Below are 21,309 nucleotides of genomic sequence, written 5' to 3'. Positions count from 1 at the left end.
GTGATAGTGTCGCTATTGATGGGTGGAATCGTGCTTTTATATACCTTCCACCATCTCTCAGCTCCATCGTAAGATAGGTGGTAATACAACCACCACGTCACAAAGCTCCATTGTTGATTGACTTTCGTCATTCTTCACCGGTCTAAGTGGTGTCGATGGACCTGAGCACGACTTTCAATAAAAAATACGGCTACCCTGGTCATCGACCACTCGAACCTCCAAATAGATATTATATCCGAATTGACAGTGACCTCTGCATTAGACCTGGGTCTGATAACCGCTTGTTGAGGCCAGATCGTAGGTCGGTCAATAGCTCATTTTTCAGTAAAAAATTAGGCATCAGCTAGATGGTCTACTATTGGGTCTAGATTTCCACAATTTTGATAGCTCTGATACTCATTCATGATGACAGTTTCAGCTAGAAAAATTCTTCCAGTGAAGCACATTATCGTGGGCGAAAAGACCCAGAAAATTAAATACCAGTCAGTTGGTTGGCTTACCGATCGGCCTCCATGATGTTGTTGCGATCTTCTGGTAGCTGGATATGTCCCGGAAGATTGAGTATTTGATGGAAATCGTGATTCGCTTTGTTATCATGTTATTACAATCAATAATTGTGGTAAGGGTTTGAAAAGTCGATGGTCAGTCACCTGTTATCGAAATACAATTGCGAGGTGGGTTATTTCTGGACACCTTTTCAACCTCCTCTGCGTAGTTCCAATAATTCCTGGCTTCATACTTCACACTCAGATGAAAAGAGACGATTTATCATAATTTCTCAACTACAAAAAGGAATAAATCCCGAAGACTCGGGATTGGTGTTTTTGAGAGTAATTATTCTTGCGTTTGAACCAAGATTCTAATGGTACGTATCCCATTCATTAATCCTCTCACTCCAACTTAGTATTATCCATTGACTCTCTCCACAAAGAAATAAGTATCTACTTATTTGTTATCACTCTTCGAGGTCATCTTCAGCTAATGCGACAATACGTGAAAGAGGAAGGATTGGGGTCGAAAACGTCCTTCCCATTCCATCCGGTACTGTCCCGAGGCCGGTAAGGAATGATTGGCCACGCTCCCTGAACATGGAATAAAAATGTGGAAATATGTACCTCTTTCAATTAGTTGTTATTCAATAACAGATCTAAATATAAGCCTGAGAGTTAACATATTTGATGCATCTCAACTGAAGTTGTTTTCGTATAGTGATAACCAGGGTTAAAATCGTTCAAATACCTCACAAATTACTATAATCTCATCTCAAAATCTATTTTTAGGGTGATTGGTCAATTGTTCGTTACCGGCCTCGGTACTGGCCGCCAACGATCTTCGGATGATTATCGTCAATTTCGAACTACCTGTTCTGTTGCATCTCTTGTATACAAAGTATGAGCCGTCTAATGTTATTTTAGTCGCATACCTTCAAGAGGATGTTGAGAACAATGTTGAAGAACACACGGCAGATCGACACTGATGGACTCTTCTGGCATACCAGATCGAGATTCGTAATTTCTCCATAGACTATGGCTGAAGACGATCTTGTCAAAAGTTCACGATGACTTGTGCCTTTGGGGTGAAGAACTGATGAGATATTGACTGTGCTTGTTCCTTCAGAAGATGGAGGTACCATTGACTCTCGTCGGTGAGTCTACATGCCGCTGTTCTGAGTGTGAACCATACTTTCATTATTGTGTTTGCAGTTCCAAATGTCCATCGGGGCCTTCTGCAATGTTGGATATCACTTTACCATCCGCATGCTCAAGCAAGAATCGATATCAAACACAGTAGTCACAAAATGAAGCTTGCTTTACCGAAAGCTGGGATTGGAATCGTCATTTCTTCTTATGGGTTATTATGGTGGATCCGATCACTATTCTCGATGTTATTATCGGAATCAGCCACTAGCCACCACAAAGTTCTCAGATGTCTCAATCTCTAGCACTTCAATATCGTGGGGACGCTTCCTCGTGCTTAGATATGCTTCACCCCAGCATACCGGCGAGCTCTCTATTTTATCGTTGTTCTAATATCATCATTTAGTCCGGCACTTTTACATTTCAGTTCGAGACACATAGTGCGCGTAATCTTGTGGCACGCTCAAGTAAGATTTTTTGCACCAACATAAAGCTTCTCATCGGCCGGCCTGCTATCACAACAAAAGATTGCTGATTTTGAATCTATCTTCAGAGAGTAAGCTGTTCTAGGGTTTATATGTCTCTGGTACATTGACAATGCTTAGAATATTATACTTTCCTAGAACTAGTCAAGCATTCTCAAATATTGAAAGATTTCAAATCCATATCTTTCACTGCTCTCAGCACCAGAATCTCTCATTACTCTTTATCCCACTCCCCTTCAATTTATATCGACATCGCTGATTAAATTTAGCTTCTCCAACTACTATTAAAGCCTACAGAGAATATTCCCTATATTTACTTCATATATGGAATCAAAATCCGAAATTCTGTAAAGATTATGGATATTCTGATCTAGACCCTACAAAACAAATCCAGATTGAATCTCTTATACAAGAACCCCCAACGAGCAGATCATCTGGCAGTCGACCACCTCGAAATGCGCGTCAAAGGGGCAGTTTTATCTTTATCTCTGTTCGCAAGACATGAGTATGATACGAGGAAGCTGCACCGCTTTTAGATACTGTAGGTATCACCTCGGTGGTGATCATGACGTCTTTATAATAGATACAATGCATTCATTGGTATTGTATCTAATCTCTTCTAGGTTTTAGAACTACGAGAGCTATATGCAATACATTTATACATTAGTGTACTAGTACACTCACGTGTGCATATTCACTCGTATCGCTACAGATACAATGGTTACCACCATGAGACGGACGAAGCGAGCACTATTAACAAGATCTCCAATAGTTTATTCAACTCAACCCAGACGAAGAACTGGATAGTACCTGGATCCACAACCCGATTGTATAATTCCATCAAAGAAAACAGGATATGACATAATCCAAGAAATGTCCGAATATTCAGAGCCGTATCTCGATAGTGTGATAGCCGCTATAATATTATTCTATATAGCTATGATCATAATATATGTATATAGTATAGTATAATACAGTATAATACAGTATATCCAATCAAGTCGAAAAACATAATTTCCTAACCAATTTCTAGATAATAGATACGATACTAGTAATCATATCTCGCAATCCCAACTTCAGATTTCAAACTTCACATTCCTCTCGAGTAGGTAAATGAAAGTAAACAAAAATAAACAAAGCAAGCGCGATATGATATTCGTAGAAGCATCAAGATATTCATGCCCCCATTCCCTAATATATCTCCAATACTCTTTTCCAAAGAAAGTTCAAAATTGATCGGGATTACAATCTTCATACCTACAGGATTTCTTATATACGTACACGTCTATGATAGATTCTATATCCCTATAACCCAATACTCAAATCAAATATTAATTCATAGGATAGAACTTATTACACTCATTCATACTCATACTCACACACACCTACGCCCAAAATCAAGCCACCTCTCTCGGAAACATTTCTCAAGAGTTGATACTTAAATTTTAATATCATACTCATATACACACCTCCTCTTGAACCAACTCATTTCTTTTGGAAAAATTTCCCAAAGAATTAAGATACTCAAATTTTAATATTATACTCATAAACTCATAAACTCATAAACTCCCAATAATTCACAATCCAATCCACAACCCACAATCCAAACAATCCAAATTTTTCGAATACATACATACATCCATCCGTCCATTCTATTAGCTAGTTAGCTAGCTAGGTAGCTTGTGTATCAGGATCGAATGCAAATTAAAACTCAAAGTGAAGCAGAGAGAGAGATGAAGTGAAATAAAATTAAGTTAAAGCTGTATTGTATATACTATATCTCTAGCAGGAACAATACATAGAAAATCAGAAGCTCAGAAGCTCAGAAGCTCAGAAGGTTAGAAGCCCAGAAAACTAAAAGGGGAAATATACCTAATCGTGATCTTCTCTAACCCAGGTACTCATTCATTCTCATCCTCATTTCCCCCTCCCCCTCCCCCTTACAAAACCCCAAACCCCAAACCCAAATCCCAAAACAAGCCAAAAAAAATCAAGCCAAACCCACAATCCTCTTCGCTGCCCTCCCCTCCCCCCAAAACTCCTCTCGAAATCTAAAGTTACATCCAAACTCACTACTCAAACTCACCCTCTCCCCCCTCACTCTCCTCCCACCACAAAAGAAATCCTAGAACCCTAATCCCAATCCCAATCCAAATCCCAATCCAAATCCAACTCAACCCAACCCAACCCAACCCAACCCAACCCAACACCATACCATACCACCCTCCAAATCGAATCTTAATCATTAATAAACCACCACTCCCCCCTACTCACCAACCTCCTCTCCCTCCCCTCAAAACCACCTTCTATCCATCTTCCACCTTCTGCCTCCCCCCAAAACCATCTTCCATTCTCCATCTTCCATCCTCCATCTTCCATTCTCCAACCTCTACAATACTCATCAGCTACCCCTCCATCAACCCCTCGCTTGTTTTCATCCATACATCTACCTATACTACCTATCTAGTTTGTTTCATTATACATACATACATACATACATACATACATACATAATACAATTTAATTATAAACTAATAATATAATATAATATACACACACTTCATCACAATCCCATCAAAAGCTCACAACAATTCAAGCACCAGAGAATGGCATCATTTTTAAAGTTCCTCAAACAGTTTACTATTTAACCATCACACACAGTTTCCAATTCCCTCCCTCCATGTTTGTTTCCCACCCCGCGAGTTGTCATGTTACGAATTGCTATGAATCCAAACTAACATTTTCAATCTCGAAAACGCCTTAACCTGGTATTCCACATGAATCCAGCTCAATAATTACCATATTCCAATACCCCCTGGCCTTTGGAGCTATTCCTATTCACAAATGAACATATAACAAATGAACTGTGCGTTGGCGCTGATTATACAGCCACCATACACAACCAGCCTAGGAGCCGAATTCTACCGTCCCCTCAAGAAAAAAAAGCAAGGCAGATGCCGCACGAATGTATATTGGCGCAAGCGCATCAAATCATAATTTCCCCTCATCAAAAAAAAAAACAAAAAACACCGCCCAACGCCCTTTCCATGAAAGTTTATCCCATTCCCAATGTTACATGCAGTAAGCATCCATTGAAGCTTCCCAATTTTTGATGAGACGCATATCGAATTTGTTTGTAAAGGAAAAGAAAGTTTTATACAATAGGCCGTGAATTTCTCCCTATTAATATCTATCCGTGTTTGGGGGTGATTGCGTTTGTGATCCCCATAATGCGTTATGAACATGGCTCGGTGGCTCATTGGGGTGTATAGGCCTTCTTGAATTAGCCCATTGTTCTGAAGGTGCTGCACTTCGTTCACGTGCTTCTTGATCAGCGCGATCTCGTGCAGATTTTTCTGCAGCTCGCTGAGCTCGTTTTTGCTCGAGAAACCTTTCTGGTTCTGATAATTGCCGTACACTGTATGGTGATACCGGTCGTGTAACATATGGTGTTTGTGCTACTTGAGTTAAGTATGGTTCTGGCTCTCCTGTTACTGCAATTCCAATGGGATTCTCCTGCCTCCGTATTGAGCCGGGACTTGGATTGTTTGTCATCAGGCGATCTGGGTTGTTGTATCGTGCACCATTCGCGGTGATATCTAACCCTTCGGAGTTATAACGTTGAGCTGCTGGAATATAGCCTGAATGGTTGAGGTTTGTAGGGTTAGGTTGTGCGTTATCAATTAGACCAACTCCTTCCTCACCTTCCATAGCTCCTTTATTATTACCAAAGGTATTCTGTCTATACTCGTTGGCAATCGGTAAACCATCATCCCGTCCCTTGTATGATGTATCCGGTTCCGAGTTTGTAGATTGAAGAGACATGTCGTTGTCGTTATTGAAAGAGGCTGGCTTGTATGAAGGATCGGTTTCCCGATGCTTGACACCTACGAACAACCAACGCATACTTCGAGCAAATGCCTTGACGAGATCCCATGGATTCATAGCGTCAACGAAAGCCATAATTCCGAGAGGACCACCTTGCTTAGGACCGATCGGCTCTAAACCATCACCGGGTGAAGTTGGGTATTTAACGGGTGTCGCATCCGAAGCATACGGTCTCCAAGGGAATGCGAACAAATGCAAAACCGAGAAGATGGCCATTTCGATACAGAGTAACATGTTAGGGATACCAATCTTCAGATCGGGATATGCTAAATATTTGGTTGGCTGGACAATACCAATGGTAGATGACATCAGAATACTAATGGCAAAGCTTTGCCAGAAGGATAGAAAGATGACTGCTTTGATAGCAACAACTTTAAGGAAAGGTCTATGTGGAGCAAGATCAGTACGGAGTTGAATGTAGAATTGAATCAGGCAAAACATCGCAATTGTCACTGCGGCACCTTCAATGACTAGAATCTAAAACATCAAAAAGTTAGCGGGAGTTTTAATGGTAAAAGAAATGGGACATTACCCAGATGTGAGCAAATACTGGAGAATCCGAAGAATCACAATATTTGCCAAAGTATTCAGTGACCACAGCTAAAATGGTCATGGTAACTCTAATAAAACAATATTGATAGACACCAGCCCATACAATGTTGAACCATGTCAAACCACTTCTTGGTGTTCTCCAAGGACCCTTATCGCGACCACAACATTTCCACATCCAAGTTACCGGCCAAACCCACGGCTTCGGAACTGCGGTTCGAAAGTAAATCTTTTGATTGTGAAGATCCGGAGCAATATAATGACACAGGAGGGCAAAGAAAGAGGCGATGGCGAATGCTTCGTAGCACTCTGATATCACACTATAATATATCTCATGCCAATATTGCCAAAAACTCAGGAAGGACGCCACTGAATAAATCGGAACCATGAAAAGAATGCGGATGATGCTACCAAGGATTAGTATACACGTGTAGAGTGCATGGCTGAAAACACATACTGTCGTTGCTCATAGGGCTTTGTATAATGCAGTGCATGCATCCACATGAGATATAGGGAGAGAAGGATGGCGATCAAGGCCGTCGCCGCGGAAATTAATATACCCAAATCATGGAATGTGAGGTTTCCTACCAACACTTCTTCCGACCTCCCAACTACCATCATTATCAGTATTTTTTCCTCACTATTTGGTCAAGGGAATTCATACTTCGCATATCATCCAGCGTCGCATTGCATGTTGTGTTGATGAACATAACTGCGGTTGTTGTCGATCGACTGTGGAACAGCTCGACAACTCGAGCACCGTCGTCGCCAGCGTAGGTCGTATTTTCAAGTCCCGTCGAATGCTAAATTTCTCCAATAACCCTAATGTATCTCGTTCCTTCTCTGCTCTTATAATATGTAGTCGTCTTGATAATGGAAAAGGGTGCGTAAATTCGGTGATGGATCACAGCGGGTGGAAAGTAAGGAAATGGCGACTGTGGTTTTCAGGATCCAACAATAGATAAATCTGTAGGCCCAATTTTGAAGACCGGCGTGTACAAGGGTGGGTATCTTAATGGAAGGGAATTGATTTATTCTAAATCTGAATGGTGACTGTATCGCTCGCTCCAATGGGTATCAAAGTTAATCGAATCGCTTTTCTTGACAAACGGTGAAGGTTGATGGATGGATGTGCGAAGTTGCGACAATTTGTGTGTAGTTGGATTTGCCTAAAGAGAAAGCAGAAATCTAGGTAGCAGACCAGTGCATGAAGATGAAGTTTTGGAAAAGTCGAAAATGGTCTAGGGCACCAGGGGGAGGGGGAAGGATTCGAGGACAATTGGAAGATAGGAAATGGCAGAGTGAACAAAAGAGTGTGAATAAGTGAGGGAAGGGAAGTAAGAAATGAAAAGGTTTGAAAGACAAGGAATATAAAATGTCAAGGGCCAAGATGGTGCAGTGCAGTGCAGTGCAGCAAGTGCGGATCTTTGAACTGCGGCGTTGTAAATAGTATGTATGCCTGGTAGGGAATGTATGAAGTAAGAAAAGGCGTGGAAGGTTGGGGGGGAGGGGGGGGGTTGTTGGATTTGTTGGTTGTTTGTGGTTTGTGGTTTGATTCACCAGTGAATTTCGTCGAGAGAGAAGTTAGAAGAGGGAGAGAGATGGTGATACCTGGTAAAAGTAAGGGTCACAGCTTGGTCAGTTGTAAAAGTTGTAAGGAATGTGAATGTGGAATTGAATGTGAAATGGATGGATTTGCCTAGGTAAGTAATTGTAATAATAATAATAATAAGTGGTAAAAGAGGCTGTGCAGCTGTGCAATATCGGGACACTATACCATACCATAACATCCATATCCATATCCATATCCATAACATCTGTATCATCTGTATCATCTGTATCATCTGTATCATCTGTATCATCCCATCCCATCCCCATCCCATCCCGTACCATACCTACCTAGTCATGATCAAAAGTCTCTTTGTAGATAGTTGGGTAGCTGGACCTTATTTTACCCACCATATCCAGATACACACACACACACACACACACCACCAGCCAAGCAAAAAGGCTATCGTCTTCGTGATTGTTCACTCACCAAATTAATGTCTTTCATCATCATCAATCGGATATTTCTGTCAGAGCAGAAAGTAAAACTGGAGAATGGAAAATTCCACCCATCTGTATTATCCGGAAGTGTGATGATTAACTCCGTGAGATGTGCTTGGGACCCTCAGGTAGACGGATGATGTTACAGAAAAACCGACCGACTGACGACTCTTTTTAATCTTTGGAGATTCCGCCAAGAAAGGCTCATTTTAACATGCCATGATTCAAATCACCACCTGAACACATCCACCGTACTGACATACATCTACACGAAGCCGTCTGTTCATATTAGTCATCCAATGCTTCATTATCCGTTGTCCGTTAACCGTTTCATCAAGCTAAAGAAACTTTATCATCCGAAATGTCTTGAATATTAAATCATTCACCAGCACCAGCGATGGAGGAATGAATGATCTATCTCTTCTATCTCTTCTATCTCTTCTATCTCTTCTATTTCTTCTATCCATTTCACCCATTTCATCATGAACAAGATAAAGTCTCTCTCTTTTCATCTGCAGCCACACGCTAGTGTGCTACCACGGAATACTATACTCATCACCAACTAACATGGTACTGTTACGATCAATGCCCCCGGTGAATGGCCCATCACTTACATCTTTACGCGCGCCAAACACAGCCTTGGCCTTGCCTCGCTCGTACTGTGCAGGTGGGTGGTACAATGTCCAAGCCATCTTTGCTATTTGCCTGGACCGCATTGCTATTTACCTAGGACCGTATTGCTATTTACCTAGGACCGTATTGCTATTTACCTAGGACCGTATCGCTATACATATACGAAGTATACGCGAATATGGAGGAGCACGGTAAGAATCGTGCGAGCGTGTGATGAAATGAGACAATCATAGCTCCCTACCTAGTCTGCTAGCATACATGTCTATCCTGATAAAACATCGATCATCACTACTCTTTGATCGAGACTACCAACCTCCAAGTACACCTCCATCTCCTACGTTCCCACTTACATAACACGCACACGAGTATTGCTTTACTTCATATTGCAATCGATACCAATTTCTACATCTCGAATTCCAATATCGAAATTGCTGGAGATACATCCCGTGAAACAACACAGCAAAGGGGCTCGGAAGCACCTCGTCCATACAAAAAGTATGGACCATGTGGAATCGGATCCTATTCTTAGAAATCCCAAGAGCTTACCAACCTATGTGATATTAGGATGAGCCTCCTTACGTGGGAAGGAAGTTTGGATTTTCAGACCCAACTTCCACTATCCTTATCACCTACGTACACAGCCTTTCGCTCCATGGATCAATGGCTCTAAACTACCCTACGATACGACACGAGATGACATATATAGCCATCCGCTCTTTCACATTTATTACGACCAACATATTTTCAATTAATTATCTGCTGCATCGCATTACCTTACTAGGATTTGGAAAGTCCACAGAATACGAAGATCATGATTTAAATCCATTCCATCAAAGTATCAGTATGGCGTCAATGAAGTACGACTGACTTCACACGCATAATTTTCACAAGTGTGGAAATACATCCATCTTCCATAGACCTCGAATGAATCAACATACTCGATTCAATCCTCGTCATCCTCCCAAGTGGAACGGATAATAATCCCGTGAAACAAAGAGTCTTGACCTTCATTCATGCAATGCAAACTTCTCTTTTCAAACACGTGGAATTCATCACGTGTGTTTCATTTATATTTACATGGGTTATTGCTCTTCTAGAACTCCAATCGCATCTACGAAGATGCAAAGATGTAAAGCAGTATACCTACCACCTACTCACCTTTTCGAATCAAATCATATTTAAATATCACGAGGAGACATTCTTTTTTTTTTTTTTTTTTTTTTTCCCCCAATTGTGAGTTGAGTTGAGTAGACCGTGATGGATTCGATTTTTTCCAACCCTTACACACATTCTCCTGCATCCCAGATTCCAAGATGGACTCCCGCCATTGTTACGGTTAATGAAGATCTTCGATTCTAGAATCTCAACACCCAAACTCTACACGTCCCTGATCACATCATCTTAGTTAGTCTCTCTCCTATAAAACTTTCCGCATTCCACTTCAAACATACCGTCTTCGAGCACAGACTCCGGCACTCACTTTCTGGACCCCAGACTTAGTATATGTATCATGAATTGTTATGTGAGAAGAAGAAAGTCGGTGGAAATGTCTGTATTACAAATGCTGGATTGGAAGATGAGAAGAGAGTTGGTACGGTATTGATAAGATCAAACTCAAATTCGGTTTTGAGGATTGTATTGAGACTTGGACTATTTATCTACCTACCTATATAGAGGTTTCAATATATATTACTTTTTTCTATCTTGGGATTTTTTCCCGAAAGATTCTCCTTAGAACTGATCTCTAGATTGGATGGGTACATGTCTCTATACTGTACTATATTATACTATCCTACGCCATACTATAAATAAACAATAATAATATCGATACATTAAATCATACAATAACAAGTACTTCAAAATGGATATTGGGCTGTGCCCCGCAGATTACGGCGTAGCATCAGGTCTGACATACCGTCCTTATCAGGATGCTAATGGGGCAATTAGTTACCAAGTAAAGAACACCACATTGTTACTTATATCTCAAGAAGTACAGAAAGATTTCTTGAAGAATCATCTAGAATCAACGCAATCATCCCTCGCCTTGGATCATCCATTATTCCGTCTCTAGACGTATCTTCAATTTTGAGACTCACTCCAGCAAAATACTCAGATGCATGCCGGTTTGACCACCATGATACGTCAATAGTAACTTGTCAACTCGGAACTGGGTGTGATCGGATAGAAGGGGATGGTCGCGCATGCTTACCCGTGGGATATAGAAGGAGTACCTTCTCCAGGGGTCAGAAGGACATCGGCCTTGAACCTTATGCTTACCGTGAACCTCGGGGGAGAACTTGATGTGATCCCCTGCGAACAGCGTGATGAATAACATCCTATTTACAACGCCTTGCAGGAATTTTTATCCATGAATGGGTTCCAAATTCGATCCATTTGGTAGAAATTTTGAGTGTACTCGCGACTTCTTCGATATTGGGAGGCCAAGACCCTGCAATCGACTGTTTATTTGGTGATTCACCAACGAGGGCAAAGGATTTGTTCCTCTCTTCAATAGAATACACGCATCTGCAGCACATTCCATTGATAACGAAGTAGCCGCTTTGAAAAAAAAAAGGTAGAAACGGCATCGTTGGTGAGATGACGTCTTTGTGCTGATTCGGGTGTTGTGAGATTTTTCGAGGTCGAATTTAGCTGGAGGAAGTTGGGGAGTTTTTCCACAAGAGCTCGGGTGCTGCAATGCTATTTACCAGGGGTGAAAGATGAAGCATTGTGACTTTGATATGCCTCGAAAGTTTCATGGCAATGAACCATCGTCTGGCAAACTAGTCGCGGTTATGTTGGTGATCGTTTGAGCGTGTATATTTTATGTTGCTATCAACGTCGCTTGTATATCTTTCCGCGTTGCTTCGACTACAAACTTCAGTCAAAGAGCAGCGACGATGTCAATCATCCATCTCACCCCTCTTCTCCAAAGTCCTCGACTTCAGTTGACTATGGGAATCTTTGGTCTTTCTATCAAGACAGATTCTGAGGCTCACATTTTAATTGGTCTGATACGATCTTCGCAAGCTTCACTACATACCATAATTCCCATGAACAAGATCATAGCCTCCAAGAGGACTTCGAGAAAACGAACTGGAGGTTCCGAAGAGGCTTTGATCGAACAATTGATGGCAATGGATTCTACTAGCGTAGCGGATCTTGAAGCGAAAGCCGAAGATGTGTTGAGTGCTGTTCGAAAATCTCGGTCACGGTTGAGAAAGTTTCATGAAGATAGAGTTAGTGAGGCAGATTGTTAGGGCCATGATACTTGGGGAAGTCGAATGTATAATTTTCTGGATTCGATGTATACTAGAGACGTTTCGTTTTGTATCCGATCCATCACGAGTCTTGCGATGATCATCCGATATGATCAGAACCTACTTTTGGATATCTAGATAGAATCGAAGTGTTTCGTGTTTTATAAAGGTACGTTTTTAGAAGTAAGAGTTACACTTGCTGAGTTACACTTGCTGAGTTCCCATTAAGTACCTGTTTATCTAATGTGGTTTATCATATAGCATACATAGTTTGTGATGTCGTTCTGGGATTGGATTAGTTAAATTGGGCATTGCAATGTGTGGGCGAGGAGAAGTGACAAGAGAGGGACGGATGATGTACAGCTGATTTCGTATGATTTCGTAGCGAAGTCATATTTTTGCATAGTCAGTCGATACTGGCTGGTATGGATGTGGAAATTTGTAATCTGGGAGCCTCTGAGAAGGTGGCTTGGTTTCGATGAATCTTGGTTTGTTGTGTCGTGTGCGTAGAGAGTAGAATCCTTGGAGGGTATTGAGTGATGGGAGGGAGGGGAGGAGGGCAAAAAAGGGTTGCCTTTTTGTTTACATTAGAAGCTTGATTTGCTGGCGTGGTAGAACTTGATGGTACAGGTTTCTCTTCTGCGTTTTTCCTATTCGTTGCTGGAGGAGGGAAAAAAAACCTTGATCGATGTGGAATGTAAATTGAGATTGGAATGGAAGAGAAGGGATGACATGGCATGGGCGTGGATACACATTCCTCTCCATCATTCACGAGACGGTTGAAATTTGATCGAGGAATCTCTCTCCCTTTTATTCTTCCTGATCATTGATCTATATTCACCATCAATCAGTGCTCAGACACACTCATACGAATTTACAAATCCACGAGTAAACCAAAAGCAAAAGCGATTTTATCAAAATACAATCCCCTCAAATCACTCTCGCAGTCATGCATCTCTTCCCTTCAACCATCACAATTATCCTAGCTTTCTCAACTCTAGTTTTCGCAATTGAAGGACCGCTTTCTGTAAGTTTGATATCCCTCGATATTCCCCCTTCTTCTTCCCCCTTTCTCTTCCATTTGATCCCCTCCTTTCCATTACACTCAAACCCTTTTCCCTTCCAACTAAACTCTCACTAATATCTCCTCCTCCCAGCAACGTAAGATATGCATCGCCAAAGGTGGCATCTGTCACAAAACCGGCGAAGCATGCTGTGATGGATTCAAATGTGCGCTTGCGCATGGGGGGAAGGCGGATGTGGGGTATTGTACTGAGAGTGGACTTTTGTTGCAAGATTATTATCAGGCGGGGTTACCTTGAGGAACTGAGGGATTTGTGGAAGGGAGGGGTAAATGGTGATGGGGTTTGTTGGGTGGTTTGGGAGAGGTGCTAGGGGGGCTTGGTGGAGAAGAGGGCTTGTGATGGAGGTGATGATAGGGTGTGTAGGAGTGTTGGTGTTGTGGTTTATAGTTTATGGGTTATGATGTGGTTTGGTTAGATGTTTTGGATTAGGTTAGGTTTGGATTGGATATGGGGGAATCGGGTTCTTTTTTTGTGGACAGTAAGAGGCTAGGGGGGTTAGTTCACATGGCAAATTTCATATCAATCATGTCAAGCAAACAATAGAAAAATCAAAATTGGATGTCAAAAATAAATTATATTAAGGTGTACTTGCATAGAGATTAGTTAAAGCGGCTCATAAATATGGAAAAGGGACATGGAGAGAAGGTGATGTTAGAAGGGGACATATGTAAGAAAAGAAGACGAACTTACAATTGATCCGGGACCCAGTGCTTACCAAGAATCCTTTGAGAAAGGGTTGGTGGCATTGCTCTCTTCTGCATTATTACTCCTCCCTCCTTTACTTTATTTGATCATCTCTCACTCGAGGTCTCCCTTTCCGAGTTTTTTCAACAGATCTTCTAACCGTCTTTCTTCTTCTTCGTCTTGTTGACGTTTCTTCTCTTCTTGCTCGAGTCTTTTCTCCTCTATCTGGAGGTCTGCCTCCTCTTGCCTACGTCGTTCCTCAAGATTTCTCCTGTGCTCTCTCTCTTGTTCCTGCTTGCGGTTCTCGTCCTCAATTTCCTTATTTAGCTTCCGTTCTTCTTCAGCTCGTTCGGCTTTCCCAGCAAAGAGCCTTATACCGTAGTAATAAGCTTGTGCTGGGCGTCCGAGAGCCATGAGGACTTCAACTATCGAGAATTCGTCGACGGTCTTGTGAAAATGTTCTTTGCAGAATTTCCTCAACACTTCTTCATCTACGGTACTTGCAAAATGGACCAGGGATGCGCAAATAGTTATCCAGTGATAGACTTCTTCGTCGTCGAAAGTTGACTTATGCTGTCTGAATTCGATTGTCTTCTTTACCTTTTCTGCGTCCGTTCCGAGGTTACAGATGGAATATGTGAGTCTTTTATATAGGCGATCTTCCTCTAGTTCTGGACTTGATAGCAATTTCACAAGATCATCAACTGTATCTCTTTCCAGAATACTGTCTATGATGAAATCTTCGTCGAATTCCCGCAAACTTTCTTCTGCTCCCGGTCTTTCTATCTTAGCTCGATTATCTCGTGCGACCTGCGCAAGAAAGCTATGTGTTCTTACCGGTTTGGAAAACGCCCTCTGTGTCATGTAATGAGGAGGATGTATAGTTGCGATTTGATTTTCAAAAGTGTAAACGAAAGCCATAAATCTCCTGACTGTGCGAGCATCAAATCCTTTCTGCCCGTTACCGACATGAACATGAATATCTGCGCTCAAATCACAATTAGTCCTATAATTTGAATCAATGCATTGAAGTACATTTCTTACCTTTTGTTTATTTTCTTCATTGTAGATGTATGCTGGACTTTGGATTTCAATTGGCCACCAGAAGTATCCAGGATCAGGATCTAAGCAATGGTTGATAGTAGCATCATTAGAGACTACCCAGTACTTTAAATCTTTGATGCTAGGGTGTTCAGGTTGTTCCTCGTCAAGTTGAGCCACGGCTGGAAGTCCATTCTCAGTAAGAAGTTTTGCCATGTCTGTCTGTAAAGCATCTAACTGTGTGTTAAAGTTGTTAACTGTTTCTCCATGTAGTACCTCGTTTTCCTCAATCACATCGGGAGATCCCAGGTAAGGGAGAAACTGATCTTTGGGGTAGTTCTCCGGCCTTGTGATGCCGTGTACGCGACGAGGATCATCAGGTTCTGGATCGAGAAATTGATCGGGCACCGATTTTACACCGAATTCAAGCTCAAAGCCGAATGTCATCACAATTGGGCTTGTCGGTGGGAGAGTGTGTTCGTCTGCCATTGTTGATTTATGTTAGAATATGGGCCAACAACTGTCTCTCAAAAACTTCTTTTGTGGTCAGTAACGCAATGCCCTTGTTATATAGCAACAATGAGTTCTTTGTACGAATTGGAAGCCCTCCTATGTCTTTGTGTTTCTGCTCTAATTGAATAACGACCAAGTACTGAAAGAAAGTTGACAGGCGTTGTTCAATCTTCGTACCGATGATAGATTTTTCTTTGTGCTCCTGGCTATTCAATGGGCGAGACACAAGGGCTGATCGGGCATTGTTCAGCAGAAGGGAAGCACATTGCAATCGTGATCTCGTAGGAAATTTGATCCATTGATCCTCCATCTGGCATAAGATATTAGGCGCGATTGCGATGATGATGAAAGGGGATAAATTACCAAGACTTCCTGATAGTATTCATCCTATTATCAGCCCGTTCAAGTCGTTCGATCAGATGAGCAGATATATGTCAGTACTCTTCCTAGGCAAATATTTCAACAAGCTTATCATAATACTATGGTTCGCCTAGGTTCGAGGGTGAGGGTTGTTCAGTATTCAATTTGAGCCCAGATGTAGTCCATTGGTTTGAGTTGTCGAGGAGGAATCTCATAATCGGTTCATAGTTTCATCTTAATTCTCAGAGAAAAGTCTGATTAGATTTAGTGATCCATTGCAAATGCGTGATCGCGTAACGTAGAAAGTATATCTCGAGACCTTGCCGCCGCCAAAACAAGGCCATAAAGATCGGAATCGATGGATAAGTTTCCTTGTTCTGCCATTTTCCAAAAAGCTAAGGTATATTTCACGGGTTATGAATTCCCCAGGCGTTTGGTGGTGATGTCTGATTTTGGGGGCTTTCTACATGGAAGAGGTGTCACGAGCTCGAGGTGGTGACACTGGTCTGATCCTACACGTGATCATTAAGTTCTATTCTATCAATAACAGGGGTAGAGCTGGAGTAATACGAAGTGCTATCGTTGCGAGTTTAACACAGCAACATTACAAGAACTAACTTGGGTTGTGATCTCTCCATTCTTATGTTCAATTCATGTAATACGTCTTTTGATGTGCTTAACGTAAGGGGAAGTTTTACGATGCAGTATCCTTACATCTTGTGTTAGTCACACACTCGGCGTCTTATCAGCTTACTGAGGCTGACAATGACTATCTGCCTACCGAGAAGCTTCCCAAGTATCAACAGTGAGAAGGGCAACAGATTTCTCCTCGGACCAGAAAAATGGCACGTCGTCTTCCTGACGATGGTTCTTTATATGAGCGTCTTCGTGGACCTCGTCGTGCAGAAACGTTACCCGTCCGGTTTGATGAGAACCCCACACAAATACCGGAAATTGGTGTTCGCCGGCGCGGTGGGGAACAGCGCCATGCTGCTGAACCAAGTTCCTCACACAACATCATAGATAATGAAAACGATTATCACGATTTCTACAATGATCAGCGGACAATCAGACCACCCAGTCGCTTTGTTTCTCCGAGTCCACCACCACCTGACATTACTGAAAGTCGTCCCAGAAGTCCGTCTACAGCGTCTGTCAATCATCGCAGAGAGCAGGCGACATCTTATTACAGCTCGGCGCCTTCTCCTGCATTATTTCACGAAGGAGCTAGTGACAGACTTTACTTGAAAAGAGTGGCTGCAAGAGAACAAACTTACTCTACCAGGTCTAGGGAAAGAAGTCGCTCCAGATTCAGGTCCTCCACCCGGTATCGATACAGTGGGTCTCAAAGTTCGAGTCATGAAAGAGTGCCCAACTTAAGTAGCTATGATGGAAGATATGGAGTCCCTGAAACTAAGGCTGCCGAGACCTATATCGAGTCATTCGACCACGAGTCTGAAGCATATTCTTTTAGACTTTCCCGCCTTAGTAAACATGCGCTGGAGTCAGAAATGACAGATGACTTAAACTCAGCATCTTCTGAGAGGGGAGTACCATCGCTCTCGCTTCGGAAACACACATCGTTGACAATGCAGCGTCCTAAAATCGATAAGATAATACAGTCCCATTATATTGGCGATGGAATCATGGGAGGAATTCATTCTGTTGATTTTACGATAGCCCTTGGGCAAGCTGGATCTACTGTAAAGTTGCCTGCGCCTCTTTTCAGTTGGGTGTGAGTACCTTGATCCACGTTTGTAGATAATTACTAATGTTTCAAGTCAATTCGAAGATTCAACAATGGATTTTGATAGCTTCCACGTACGTCTCTCGGCAAGTGCAAAGTTAAATCGTTGTATGACTGATAGTTCTCTTAGAGTGGCATATTGAATCTTGATGGACTAAAAGAAGGCGAAAGACTTGGTATTTCTAGGCTACTAGACCTCGTGAAAAGAAGATATCATAAAACATTACAAGTTTCCAGCCGCACTAAAGTAGGGCATATAATTCCAAGGCTTCTACAAGAATCGCTCCGCGATGAAACTCCACCCACGACATTCAAACCAAGGAAACTTACATGGCTTTGCCTACCGTACTTCTCTCTGCAAAAATACACCTCTTCGAATGTAAAGTCTTCATCTCACCCCCCAAGGACACTCTTACAAACACGGCAATCTATGACACCGAAAGAGCGTGACTTGAAACAAGCCGTATGTCATCTACCAGATACACCAGCAGGGTCTTGCTTCCATATCGGCCAGGCTTGGTTTCTCATCCTAGACGACTGTAAATAAAGCCAGTCTAATTCTCTTCGAGTTGTATGAAACTGATTCGACTTCTAGCCTCGATAATATCATGTGCTGGATCATCCACAGCACAAATGACCAAAGACTCCATTTCAATGGCCCCATTCCGAAATGACAACGCCGATTCACCGATGTATACGCTTCTCGTGTCAGACTCGGGCTCTACATTATGGTCATTGCCCATTGGAGAATGTACGACATGGATTGTAAGATTATTCTATTACATTTTGGAACTCACTGGTGTGATAGCTAATGCCATCTTAGGACTTTGTAAAACATTTCTTCGAGATTTGGCCACTTAAATTTGAATTTGCATATGATGGTCACGTAATCACACCAAAGGATTGGCCAAGGATATTCAAACGAGCCAAAAGCTCAAAAGTTTGCCTTCATTTTCGACTAAGGTAAGGTCTTTAATGATGTAACTCATTTGATCATTGTTGACACGCGTCAGCTCAAAGTCAAAAAGGACTCCAGCTGGAGTTCTGATAGTACCGAGTGATTCTATTGGAGGATTTGGGAAAGGAAACCAAAATCCCGAAAAGGATGGTGCCTCTCACCAACCGGACATGGAAACACTACAAGAAAATTTCGACACGAAAGCCTCGGATTCTAAATCTGTCGACGCTTCGAAAGCAGCAGAAATGCCCTATCCGGATGAATTCCACGTTTTCAGTTGGATGAACACACAAATCGACAAATCAATTAGTCCAAATCTCACCAGAAGCTCGGCAGCCCGTAATGTTGCGATTGTCAATGAAACTTTACTACATGATGATCTGCAGGAAATTAATGACTTCCTTTTGCAGAAAACTAATATTAACGAAAGATTTGCATATAAAGCTAGCCCAAGGCATACACGAAAACAGTTTTACGATATTTTGTTTAAAGTTGAAAGCAAAATTCAGACCGACCAATCGCTTCAGGCAACATACGAATTACAGGTCGAACTTGCCAATGCTGCGGAGGTTCTATTTAGGTTCTTTCTATCCCCACAGGATCTCGGACATACCACTGAAGAATTTTGGGGTCCATTATATGAGATAATTGTAGTGAGTTAAGCCACTTGTCAACTGACTCTAATCTAAGCTGATTATCAGGCAATGCTTCCGTATGGTCTGATTCAATCAGACGGGTCTCCAGAGAATGATGATTTAAATTCTGTGCCGCAAAGGTTTTCTGATAGAGCTTGGATCGTAGATACGAGAGATGTCAAACAAATTATTGACTGGATGGCGCTCATTGGAAAGCGCATAGAAGTTTTCAAAGAACTTCTGTCTGAAGTTCCAATTCTTAAGCGCTGCGAAATCGGTATCTCTGAGAAGTTGCCTCGAGCATGGTTACATATACTCATGGCTCTCGCTTTTACAAAGGATATGGCGTCTTCCTGGTATACACACATGAATTTATGTCTAGACCTCATGAATGAAGGTATGAAGGAAACTCTTCAGACACTATCGAAATACCAGCTTTCGGATTATGTTGTTTTTGCACCTTTCGATTTGGCTTCTCTCATAACCTTTCAGCTTTCGCAAGATTTGACGGGCTCTTGTCCAGATATCTGTACGACGTATGTTGACTACATGATATCCCTGGTAAGTGTTCCAAAATAAGCAGTATTTTAACCATCTAACAAGCCACCAGGAATCTGACATCGATGCCGATCCAATCAATAGAGAGCATCAAGGCAGAATTACTGACTTGAAGCAAGAAGTTTCCGTCATTCTAGAAACCCTAGAAACTCAAAGAGAAGTCATACAAAACGCTTTGCATGCTCAATCAAGGTCAAATTTTCAGAATTCTAGATTAAATCGAGTTGTTCCCGAACATAAATATGAGTATAAACTACCAACATTTGTTCAACCTCGTACTACAAATTACCGGAATCACGAGCGATCAGTTTATCATGGCGATAACTACGGAGACTTGGAAATCATGACTACAGGTCCAGCAATTAATCAGTCAGCTGGCGATAACACCCGTGGAGTGCAAGGTCTCCTCTTTCGAGAAAGCCTCGCACTTATTGATGAGCGTATCGAAGTATTTCGAGATATCAACGGTCGCGCTATGTACCTCGAGGATTGGGTAATATTTTCCCTTACATTCACGAGTTCCTGTAATACCAGAGGCAGCTACTAATGCGATGACTTAGAATCTTCGAAGTATTGATACAAATAAAGATAGACAAGAAACTGCCGTCTACGCATTCACAATTGTAACCATTATTTTCCTGCCACTAAGCACTGTCGCTTCCATTCTTGGTATGAACACCAACGATGTGCGCAATATGGAAGTCACACAATGGTTATTCTGGATAATTGCTATTCCTATTACGATAATCATCATAGTTTTGGTGCTAATATGGTCTGACGAGTGGTACAATTTCTGGGCTGGGTTTAAAAATCTATGGGGAAAGAAGACAAAACAGAGGCGCGTACGTTTACCAGATGAATATTCTAGGCCAGAGACGAAATCCGGGTTCGGTTTTGCGCCTACAGCAAGAGTAAGTGGGATTTATCCCGGGCATTATCCTCCACCACCTGGGCCTCTTCTGAGATCAAGAAAGTTGCGTACGATGTTTGATGACGTACCTTTGCCGTATTAACAAGTTGCTATACTTGAGTTTGCCTATCAATTATTTGTTTTGTATATCCTCCTCTTAGACACATCATTTCGCCGTATTCACCACTCTTTATTCTCACCAAGGTGTCCACAATTTCAGACAGCAATTCGACTCGATAGTCTCTAAGTTTCAAAACATTGTAAATCTCTTAAGATCTTTCGAGTATTCTAAGTTGAATCCCCCATTTTTGGATCGC

At 41.9% G+C, this 21,309-nt stretch overlaps 4 protein-coding genes across 4 annotated transcripts; 2 read left to right on the top strand and 2 right to left on the bottom strand.

The window, feature by feature from the left end:
- Positions 1-5,305: 5,305 nt before the first annotated feature.
- Positions 5,306-7,269, bottom strand: Bfra_006987 (putative duf300 domain protein; the record flags this gene model as incomplete). The annotated part of the gene is made up of 4 exons (XM_037337358.1): positions 5,306-6,487; positions 6,543-6,966; positions 7,017-7,170; positions 7,224-7,269. The coding sequence occupies 4 exons, from the start codon at positions 7,267-7,269 to the stop codon at positions 5,306-5,308; spliced, it is 1,806 nt and encodes a 601-aa protein (XP_037186738.1).
- Positions 7,270-12,141: 4,872 nt separating this feature from the next.
- On the top strand, positions 12,142-12,501 carry Bfra_006986 (uncharacterized protein; the record flags this gene model as incomplete). The annotated part of the gene is made up of 1 exon (XM_037337357.1): positions 12,142-12,501. One exon carries the CDS (start codon positions 12,142-12,144, stop codon positions 12,499-12,501), a length of 360 nt encoding a protein of 119 aa, XP_037186737.1.
- A 1,883-nt stretch (positions 12,502-14,384) lies between these two features.
- Bfra_006985 (uncharacterized protein) lies at positions 14,385-15,800 on the bottom strand (the record flags this gene model as incomplete). The annotated part of the gene is made up of 1 exon (XM_037337356.1): positions 14,385-15,800. The coding sequence occupies one exon, from the start codon at positions 15,798-15,800 to the stop codon at positions 14,385-14,387; it is 1,416 nt and encodes a 471-aa protein (XP_037186736.1).
- A 1,226-nt stretch (positions 15,801-17,026) lies between these two features.
- Positions 17,027-21,095, top strand: Bfra_006984 (putative mg2+ transporter protein; the record flags this gene model as incomplete). The annotated part of the gene is made up of 9 exons (XM_037337355.1): positions 17,027-17,919; positions 17,966-18,005; positions 18,062-18,470; positions 18,527-18,696; positions 18,755-18,894; positions 18,945-19,542; positions 19,591-20,085; positions 20,135-20,575; positions 20,643-21,095. The coding sequence occupies 9 exons, from the start codon at positions 17,027-17,029 to the stop codon at positions 21,093-21,095; spliced, it is 3,639 nt and encodes a 1,212-aa protein (XP_037186735.1).
- Positions 21,096-21,309: the final 214 nt, after the last annotated feature.

The sequence above is a fragment of the Botrytis fragariae genome (assembly GCF_013461495.1).
Source record: "Botrytis fragariae strain BVB16 chromosome Unknown tig00000795, whole genome shotgun sequence".
In the NCBI taxonomy this organism is placed as follows: domain Eukaryota; kingdom Fungi; phylum Ascomycota; class Leotiomycetes; order Helotiales; family Sclerotiniaceae; genus Botrytis; species Botrytis fragariae.
The sequence above is the reverse complement of the archived record's forward strand: the minus strand, read 5'-3'. Positions and strand labels throughout refer to the sequence as shown.